The 10,728-nt window shown below is 30.1% G+C and overlaps 1 protein-coding gene and 1 non-coding gene across 3 annotated transcripts; one reads left to right on the top strand and one right to left on the bottom strand.

Moving 5' to 3' along the window:
* The first annotated feature begins 4,597 nt into the window (after positions 1-4,597).
* Positions 4,598-8,605, top strand: LOC108336402 (protein SET DOMAIN GROUP 40). 2 transcript variants are annotated; one of them, XM_017572842.2, is made up of 6 exons: positions 4,598-4,845; positions 5,095-5,209; positions 5,541-5,672; positions 5,795-5,935; positions 6,288-6,581; positions 7,656-8,605. In XM_017572842.2, exons 1-6 carry the CDS (start codon positions 4,691-4,693, stop codon positions 8,277-8,279), a joined length of 1,461 nt encoding a protein of 486 aa, XP_017428331.1. In that variant the 5' UTR covers positions 4,598-4,690; the 3' UTR covers positions 8,280-8,605. The 2 variants fall into 2 exon arrangements, with proteins under 2 accessions (XP_017428331.1, XP_017428330.1); XM_017572841.2 differs by having other exon boundaries at positions 4,600-4,845; positions 5,095-5,242.
* A 1,478-nt stretch (positions 8,606-10,083) lies between these two features.
* On the bottom strand, positions 10,084-10,177 carry LOC128193417 (small nucleolar RNA Z103). Its single transcript, XR_008244638.1, has one exon. It is a non-coding gene; the product is annotated as a small nucleolar RNA Z103 (small nucleolar RNA).
* Positions 10,178-10,728: the final 551 nt, after the last annotated feature.

Genomic DNA, 10,728 nt, shown 5'->3' with positions numbered 1-10,728 from the left:
TCGTTCTATAGCCTCCCTAGACTATTATGTAATTCTTTGATACAATCCTAGAATTACCTTAACAAATGGTATCAGTCAGCAACCTTCCAGCATGTCCAGCCATGACAGATGCTACAAGAAATCGAGTTTTTGAAAGTGAAATGAAGGATCACGTGGAAAATCATATTAGGTCCAAAATTGATGCAAGATTGATGGAGATAGCAATGTCGATACAACACACTCTTCAAGAATCATTGATGTAATTCTTGACTCTAGCACTGGCATAAAATATACACATGTTTTTCCCAACAACAATGAGTCTTTACATTAGCAAAAAGGCATGAGGCAACTAGCCTAAAATGGAGGCTTCTTCTAAGCCACCATTGTTGCTGCTCCCTTCAAAGACTATTTCCAAGATTCAAGATACTTTCAAATCCAAACAACAAGCCCCAAAAACCTTAACTGATGCGTATATGAGTGAAAGAAGGGGCAAAATGGTTATGTTATTTTTGTGATGAGCCCTTTACTCCCGAGCATGGGTTAAGCCGTAAAAAATTGTAATTGCATGTGATGCAAGTCGAGGAGTTACAAGATAATGAGGAGGAAGAAGTGCAATGGCTCCAAATGTACAGATCCTCAAATCTCAGTTCATGCCCTTACTGGGATTGTCAATTTTCAAACCATGCATGTGAGTGGTTACAAGAGAAAGAAGTCTCTCCATGTTATGATTAGAAGTGGTAGTACCTGTAATTTTTTGGACATTGAGGTAGCTAAAAGACTAGGTTGCAGGATTGATGACTTTGATTCACTAAGTGTGGATATGGCAGATTGCACAAAGCTAAATCTATCGGCAATAGTGAGAGGATTTCAGTGGACAATCCAACAAACCAAATTCACCTTTGATATGTTGCTCATTCCGTTGGGGTGTTGTGATTTGATTTTAGGGGTCAAATGGTTGGTGTCATTGGGTGATATTATATGAAATTTCACGTGAAGAGAGCCTGTAATAGAATGAAACAAATGGTTGATAGATATAGATCAAATAGTTCAACATTGGAGATATGGTATACATAAAGTTGTATCCTTTGTTGGAAATATCACATCAACTAGAGATAAGGCCAGATTATAATATATATATATATATATATATATATATATTAAAGTAGGGTTCAAACTTTTTCTTAGAAATCGGTTTTGTGGGGTTGAGTTAGACTTTAAACCCACTTTCTAATATAGTATTGAAAGTTACACATTAACTAGAGATAAAACCAAATTATAATATATAAGTGGAGTACAAACTTCATCTTATAAACCGATTTTGTGGAGTTGAATTAGGAGTTGAATTAGGCTGAAAGGCCACTTTTTAATATCTTACAAACAAATTTCAATAGCTGCCATAAGCAACGTGAAGCTATCACCCAAGTTTTATGGCCCATTTCAGGTGTTGGAGCATACTGGGGGCAGTGGCCTACAAGATAAAGCTTCCTGCTGGTTCAAACATACATACATGATGTGTTTCATGTCTCGCAATTGAAGAAGCATGTGAGTGATGGAGTAACTTCTGCAAGTTTTTTAAGCTCAGTTGAATGAGATCCTCTCATAAAAGGAACCGAAAACCATTTTAGATCGCATGACAGTTAAGAAAAAGGGCAGAGTTGTGACAAAGGTGCTGGTAAAGTAGAAACATAGCTTACCGAATGATGCAGCTTGGGAATAATTTTTTATTTGAAGTAGAAATACCCTCACTTCTAACCTTGAGGACAAGTTTGAAGCTAAGGAGGAGGAATTGTTATGGGATATTGTTGTAACTAGTTTTGGGTAGTTAGAATAACGAACTTCCCACATTAGACCATTATAACTAATTAGCCATTAAATAGAAGATTAACCTCTGTGAATATGTATTGAACAATTTGTAAACACAATTTGGAACCCAATTCTTTCTGATAGCATTCGAAAGCTTTCATTCTATAGCCTTCCTAACCTATTCTATAATTCTTTGATACAATCCTAGAATTACCTTTAACATTATATGTATTCGTGGAGTAAATAGTTGAAAAAATGGGTGACAATGTTGATCTTTTACATGGATAGATTTTCCACTTAATAAAAATAAATACTATGCATAAATATTATTTTACAATACTATGTTTTCACAACAAAATTATCATTGGAATATCAGAAGTTATTATGTGAAGTAATTATCACTTAAAATTACATAATGTGTTAATTAGGAGAATATAGGAAATATTAAAATATAATTTAATAGTACTATTTGTATTGAACTTTAACTAATGAATTTAAATAATTATTAATGTTTAGTTAGTTGTTTTAGAAATAATATTGTTAAAGTTGTTTCTGTGAATATATTTTTTATGTACAAAGTTATTTTATTTATAATGATTTTAGATTTAAAGTATCTTTTATTGTCGTGAAAATTTGAAAAATATAAATTTATTATTGTAAATAATTTATTAAATGTTTTTAATGATTATATTTTTCTATATCAATAAGAAACATTTAATAGTCACAACTAAAAAAATAAAAATTCAAAAAGTATTCTTGTTTTGAATGATTTTTTTTTTCTAATTTGGACACAATGTATTATATTTTTTAAATCAAAATGACAAAATTATAAAATGAACAATCCTTATATGGATAGGTTTTTAAATCCGCAAACCAAATATTATGAAGAGTAAGAAAAAATAACTCGCATTTTTCATGTGAGACGGATAGACTTAGTTGCGTTTTATGGACCTACACTAATATGGAGTTGACCAAAACGAGATGGTCTTCACCATTAATTTTCAAGATTTTTAACTGAAATATAAAATAATTTAAATGTCTTCATTTATAATTAACGTTTTAAATTTTCTCACTAATATTAAATATTACTTATAAATCATCAGCAAAATATAAATTATTATTAAAATATTTTATTTTAAAAATAAATAGTTTTAAATATATGATTTTAATGTAACTTACTTTATGGTCTAACCTTTTAATTCCATTAGATTCGTTATCATCTCTCTTCTTTTTGTCCTAGTGGTGGGGAGGGTGTCTGCAGAAGACATTCCGACGTTCAAGTCAGTAACTTTGCGTAATAATATTGTAATAAAGATTAGTAATTGTCTGATTCATTAATCATCAATAAATGACATTATTCCTATTAATTGTTAATAAATAATAATTATTTTCATTAACTTCTCATTGATTACTCATATTAATTTCCAGATCGATCGATCATTTTCTCATTGGATGGTTAGCCGCCCGGTCTTTTGACTGACTGGGTGATCCTACCATACATATATCTAACAATTTTATTTTACTACATAAAAATACACATGCTAAGACTCAATTAGTGAAAATACTACATCAAACAGGTCATAGCATAAATTGAAAGAAAATTATTGAAGATTATTCAAGAGGTTAACAAAAAGTAATATTTTAACATGATGATTGGATTAGGTACATTTGAATAAAAAAAATTTCCTTAACAAAGAAAATCAAAGCTTTAACCTAGAAAAAATAAACCTTTTAAAAAAAAATCATTGATAATGTCTACAAGATTGATCTCCCATGTACAATGTGAGTAATACTTTTTAACGAATTTTATTTTTTTTTGTCAATACTGAAGTTTTAGATATCTACAAATATTTCTTAAAAAGGTTAAAAAAACATTGTAAAACAAAATAATTCCCTTTTTAAAGACTTAATTATTGAAGACCTTACATTTTGGAGAAACCTCGTTACATTACATGTATAACATGTTCGAAATATTGAAATTAACATATTAATATTATATTTAAAGTTATATTTTAACCCATATAAACGCATAATTAATTTGAATATATCAATTAACTAATAGATTTTCTTGAAATGTAAAAGTTGTAATTCTTTTTTGTTTCTTTAAGCGAGACATATAATTTAATTTGTATTTATAAATTTTTTGAAATTCAAAATAAAAGATATTGTTTTTACTAAAATAAGTGAGATTATCTTTACTAAATGTTTTCCTACATCTTAATATCAAAATACTCACCGAAAATTATTATCAAAATACTCACCGAAAATTATTTCGATATTGTGATAGTCATTCTTAAACTTATGATGCATTTTTTTGTAACACGTTCATTTTAGATTTCTTTATTTTGTTTCAATTTCTTATTTTATATTCTTAATTAATTTCATTTTCTAAAGATTTTCGTAAATTCTATTTAAAATCTTATCTGAATTTTTAAGCTTAATTATATTTTTTAAATTATCTATAATAAAACTATAAAAAATATTTACATTTTTTTACAATAATAATAATAATAATTTTATTAATTTCTTATCATCATAAAAAAACATACACAAATCTTCATGTCTTTTCCCGCTTAAAGATAAAAATAATTCTCAAAATCATAATTCACTAACTTTTCAAACAAAAATTTAAACTTTTATAATATTATTGTATGTTTTTATCTTCTAATATATATTGTTTTATTCAAGAATTAAGATTCGAAAATCCGAGTCCTCTTCGTCATCATTCGATTCAATTATTTTTGAAAATTTTGTTTAACTATACATAATAATTCATTTATAAATAAAAAAAAAATTGTTTCTAATGATGAAGAGAGCTCAGAAAAAAAAAAAAAATCAAGATGAAACTAAAAGAACAGGTTAACTTTGCTGGGTTCGGAAGCAACTAGGTTAAGGTGATCAGCAGCAGATGGAGCAGGAACAACAAAACCTTGAAAGCTTCTTAACATGGGCAGCACAACTTGGAATATCAGACTCATCAGCACCCACCAACCAACCTCAACACTCTCCTTCCTCATGTTTGGGTTCTTCTTTATGTGTCGCTCATTTTCCTCACTCTGGCGGGTACTCACATATCCTTCTTATATGCCCTAATTATCGTGGATGTGCGTCATAGTTAATCTAACCTTTGCATTGGATTTATCGCACTAATGACTTTTTGTTACATGCTGATTATTGCCCTCTTACTCTTGATGTGTATTTTCTTTGCTAATTAATCCGACTCTAATAATAATGTAGAGGTTGATGCTTTTGACTTGCTTCTGGTAACAAAATTTTACCCATTTTTTGTGTATTGTTTGGATAATGTTGCAGGAGAGGTTTGGGTGCTGTGAGAGACCTTAGGAGAGGGGAAATCGTTCTCAGAGTTCCGAAATCTGCTTTAATGACAAGAGAGAGTGTTATGGAAGATGAAAAGCTCTGTTTTGCTGTCAGTAGACACTCTTGTCTCTCCTCAGCTCAGGTTTCTTTCTTAGCAGTGTATGTGTTACTGAGTGTAATAGTTCTGTTGCTTGTTTTGTTTATGTTGTTCTGTAATTTAATTTGTAACAATGTGCTAAAACCATAATAAGTCTTTATCATCTTGTTTTGGTTATTGAACGAAGGTAAATAGTTTTTGTTAAAATTATTGGTGCATTGTTGAACTTGGCTCTGAACACCCATTTGGATATGTCTTCATCATCATTATTGTTGTATTGTTGTCTTGTGTATTCTTGGTTGTAATTGAATCTCACATACTTCTACACTTGTCTATAATTCAGGTATTGATCGTTTGCTTGTTGTATGAAATGGGTAAAGGGAAGACTTCAAGATGGCATCCTTACCTCATGCATTTGCCACACACATATGACATACTAGCGATGTTTGGTGAATTTGAGAAACGTGCTCTCCAAGTTCAGTTTCTGTTTGACATTTTTTTATCTTGTTAGGTTAGATTATAGCATCTTGGCTTATGATATTGATCAGCTTATCGTTGATACTTTGTATAAGAATTAACTTTTGATGTGATTATTAGGTGGATGAAGCTGTGTGGGTCACTGAAAAAGCTATACTAAAGGCCAAATCGGAGTGGAAAGAAGCTCTTGCTTTGATGGAAGATCTCATGTTTAGGCCCCAGTTTTTAACTTTAAAGGCTTGGGTTTGGGCTGCTGCAACGGTTAGTCAGTTAGAAACCAGGCTTTTGAGAGGAGATATAGGCAGCTAAGAGTAGTTTATTTATAAATATTCAATTTTGGATGGACTGAAAACATCTTTAATTTTGGATGTTTATTTATCAACAAACACTTTATTGCCTTAACATGTACTTACATCCATGCTATTGTGACAGACTTATTTTCACTAATCTGTTTTAAGGTGTGCTACTTTAACTATTTCCTCGATAAGAAAAACAAGCTAACTAACTGTATTGAATATTGATTACTTTTTTTGGTTGATAAAATAGTTTCTGCCTTCATGTAAATCATCACTCACTCTATGATTTGGTCACATTTGAACTTTGAAAAATGTAGATATCTTCTCGAACATTGCATATACCATGGGATGAAGCCGGATGTTTATGCCCTGTGGGTGACTTGTTTAATTATGATGCACCTGGAGAGGAGTCATCTGACATTGAGGGTTTAGAACATTTGCCATCAAACTCTTCCATTCACGATCCAAACTTATTAAATGGAGGCAACAATATAATGGTAGATGCAGAACAATTTGATTCTCATTCTCAAAGATTAACTGATGGTGGGTTTGAGGAAGATGGTAATGCATATTGCTTCTATGCTAGAGCACATTACAAGAAAGGCGATCAGGTATTTAACAATTTCTGGAAATTTTAGTTACTAATTTGAATTAAAATATTAGTTTAAGTTTCTAGATGTGAGAAAACATGAATTAAAATTTCATTGATTGATTGCATTTTAGGCTTTTGGGTCCATTTTCTTTGTCCTGTTTGGATTATTTGTCCCTGACTTGAATATAATTTGTAGTCATTGATGTTATGTTTGTATCTATTTGATTAGGATACTGCTTTGAATCAATGATGCTTGGTGGTACCATTTCATGGTGAAGAAGTTTAGTGGAGGCTGCCTTATTTCAAGGTTAGGCCTGCCATAACTCTTGGCACAAACTTACCATTGTACTTAGAAATTACCCGTAAATAAAGGATCACTTGTTGGAACAAGATATAAGTCCTTTTCTTTCACAAAGTATGATCCTACCAATTAAGCCAACCCTTATTGGAGATATTTAGTGGTATCATGCTGCACTTCAACTCAACTCTCTATACATGTTAAGCCTTCACCACACAATCTAAGTCTAGAAACCCTTATCAGTTACAACTGTGATTGGATTTCTAAGAAATTGCTATTGTCTTATGTCTAAGTTAATTGAATAAAAAATTGGGATTGGACAAACTGTACACTAGATTTGTACACAGCCTTTAGAACTACAGCTTTTAAAATGATGAGAACAAAATTACCCGGCTATGTGGCTTTAAGCTCGGGCAAACTACCGGTGGATGTTCGTATTCAGTAGTATTATGCAATGCATAAGGCCCTTCTCAAGATAGGATTATATTTAGGATATGGAGCAGTAAACGTAGCTTCTGTTTGGTTTACATATCCAATTCAGAGTGTGAATGTTACTGATTTCTTTTCTCAATAAATATAAATGTAATTTATCATAAATCTTACCTGGAACTAAAATTCTATAAACAAAGTTACTTGCTTGTCTCCTGTAAATTATTCAATTTTGCAGGGACTAATTTTTCTAATCCTACTTCCCTTTGAATATTTTCAAGTGGTCACTAGTACCATATCTGTTTTCAGTCTCTACATTCCATTGTTTAGTAAATAGAGAATTACTAATTACTTTATCTTTACCAGGTTCTATTATGCTATGGAACTTACACAAATTTGGAGCTTCTTGAACACTACGGCTTTCTCCTGCAGGAAAATCCAAATGACAAGGTTTTTATCCCTTTGGAACCAGCTATATATTTTTCCACTTCATGGCCTATGGAATCACTCTATATCCATCATAATGGGAAGCCTTCGTTTGCACTACTTGCTGCATTGCGGTTGTGGGCAACCCCTCAAAGCAAAAGGAAGTCTGTCGGACATCTTGTGTATTCTGGTTCCCAGCTGTCAGCAGACAATGAAATTTTCATCACGAAATGGCTGTCCAAAATTTGTGCGACTGTGTTAAAAAATCTGCCGACATCTATTGATGAAGACACCTTGCTCTTGAATGCAATGCACAGTAGCCAAGATTTGTTCACTTTCATGGAGATCACAAAACCTATGTCTTCCAGGGATGAGATCTATACCTTCTTAGATGCACATGATATGAAAGATGCACATAGTTTCACTGGCGTAATATTATCTAGAAAAGCAAGAAGGTCCATGGATAGGTGGAAATTAGCCGTCCAATGGAGACTGAAGTATAAGAAAGTCCTTTCTGATTGTATCTCTTGTTGCAATGAAATACTAGATTCTTTCATAAAATAATGCTTTGTTATACTGGTTACGGTATATTTAAGGTTTTTCTTTGCTGTTTATCCTTCTTCAGATGATAGTTTCTTATTGATTGAAAGAAGGAAGAGAAAGAACATTATTTTACCGGAAATAGGAAAGCAAACCTTGTGCAACAACAGTAATTTGAAGCTTTTGCAGATGCCTGCTATCATTATATGAATGATTTCAGAAGAGTATTTAGATGTTTGGCAGACTATTTTTTTACTGGTTTTCTGTTCTGACATTCAATTTCTGATGCGAAGAGATGTTGACGAAATTCTGATATTGCATATACAAGGAAGGCACTACAAGTTATTACGTAACTTCAATGTCTTTAATCACTTCAATGTTATTATACTACAAGGCGTATCCAAATAATGTGATTTGATTGAAATTGGGTTAAACCTGAAAGTTTAGCAGTATAGGAAATCCAACACAAGTGCTGGACTAACATAATTATAAATTTCATTCAACATATAATTTATCTGCAAGATAATCCTTTATAAATGAGTCAAATATTCATCTAAGGTTTAATGATTTAACTGTAATTGAACCGGTTTCGATAAATAATGTATAATACTATCTTTCAAATATAATCTCATAAATTTATAATAAAAAACCAAAAAATATCCTAAACATACAAAAGTCTAAATGAAATATAATAATTATGTTAATAAATTACAATAACGAACAAATTTACATAAAAAAAACCAAGACAAAGTAAAAATTGATATAAATAACTAAATTATATGTTTTACACAACAATTGATTAAATAATTTATATCAATTTGTAAATATTAATAAACATAATTTTTTTAAGTTAAATTAAAAAAAATCGCAACTTGTTTTCAGTTCACCCATATGCTACTTCCTTCCAGCCATTTAAGAGTTAAATAAATATCAATTATTACTGTTATCCTCATAAGTTTTATTTTTTATTTCCTATATGCATTAATGGGATCTTGAATTTTTTTTTAGTGGTCTGAAGATAATTGTCAACATCTCTGTCCTTGTATATTTTTAAAATCTTCAAATTTATTAGTATAACGATCAATTGATCAATTCTTCAATTATATATTTTTAAAATTCTCAAATTTGTTAGTATAATTTTATGGATCCATTGATAAATTTTTAATTCAATATTTTAAAATCCTCAAGTTTGCCTATAATAAACTTCTTTTATCAATTCCTTAATTACATTTTTAAATTTTAAAATTTGTCATTTATGTTTCTATTTTTAGAATTTTCAAATTTGTGAGTATAAATTCATGGATCGATTGACCAAATCTTAGGCTGTATATTTTTTAAACTTGTAATTACTGAGTATCAAACAAACAAAATGATAATTTTCAGTACTGAAAAATAAAACTTTTTTTAACTTAATTATTTAAGTATCAAACGGATAAATTGATCCATTTTCAGTACAGAAAAATAATAAAACAAGGAATGAACCGTAGGAAGAAAAAATTAATTCAGTACTGAAAAAACAAGAATAAATACTGCAAAAAAAATTCAGAACTTTGTAATTGTAATGTGACTAAAATTAGTATCCAAGAATACGTCTATAACAGAAGTTTTCAATGCAACCAATGTTTTTCACGTTAAAATGAAATGAATCATAAAAACACAAAATTAAAAAAAGACACATTTCATCGTTGAATCCCATTAATATCTACTTGCTCGACAATCAAAGATTAAAACTAAAACAATGAAACTATAAAGAAAATCCCAAATGTTCAAAATCTTAAACAAATACTGTGAAGACAAAAAACTCATAAGCAAAGATATGTATAGGGAGATGGATCAGATTTATTTGGCTTGGTTTCTCAAAAGAGAAAAATCGCACAGTTTGTTCAGCATCGATCACCTGGGGAAAAAATCATCACTTCCATCTCTAGATCACCATGCACATTCAAATGTTAACACCAATACAACCTAAAATATAGATTCGAGAACAGAGTTTACTAAAATAAAATAAAAATACCTTTAACATAATATATCTAATTTGAGGCAAATATTTTAATGCAAATAAAAACTGAACTTGGAAAAAGACTAGTGTTAGTGAAGAAGGTGACGCAGATTTTCATACAAGCAGGAGAAAACCCTAATTTGAGATTCGGTGAAACTTCTAGTTTTCGGTTCTCTTTATAAAGACCAAAGAAGCGGGTTAATTCTGTTAGGCCCATGGTACTAATTGGGCCTTAGTCCGATTTTTTAGATTTACTCTAATGTCCAATTTACAAGTTTGTCTTTTGAAATTATGGTTATGGATTTTAGAGAAGAATTCGAATTGTTATTTTTTAGGACAGTTGCCATTTAAATTAGCGCTTCTATTTTTATAAAATTATAATTGTTTTTAATAATATTTTTATTTAACAGATAATAATTTTTTTGACATAATATTATAATTACACTATTTAAAAATATATATTATCAATCATAT

The sequence above is a fragment of the Vigna angularis genome, chromosome 7, assembly GCF_016808095.1.
Source record: "Vigna angularis cultivar LongXiaoDou No.4 chromosome 7, ASM1680809v1, whole genome shotgun sequence".
Lineage (NCBI taxonomy): Eukaryota > Viridiplantae > Streptophyta > Magnoliopsida > Fabales > Fabaceae > Vigna > Vigna angularis.
The sequence above is the reverse complement of the archived record's forward strand: the minus strand, read 5'-3'. Positions and strand labels throughout refer to the sequence as shown.

Bases quoted from the DNA above. Each gene is read 5' to 3' on its own strand.
- LOC108336402 (XM_017572841.2), top strand. From the start codon at position 4,691: ATGGAGCAGGAACAACAAAACCTTGAAAGCTTCTTAACATGGGCAGCA. The intron at 5,243-5,540 runs GTTTCTTTCTTA...TCTATAATTCAG, and splicing joins CTTGTCTCTCCTCAGCTCAG to GTATTGATCGTTTGCTTGTT. The intron at 5,673-5,794 runs GTTCAGTTTCTG...TGTGATTATTAG, and splicing joins TTGAGAAACGTGCTCTCCAA to GTGGATGAAGCTGTGTGGGT.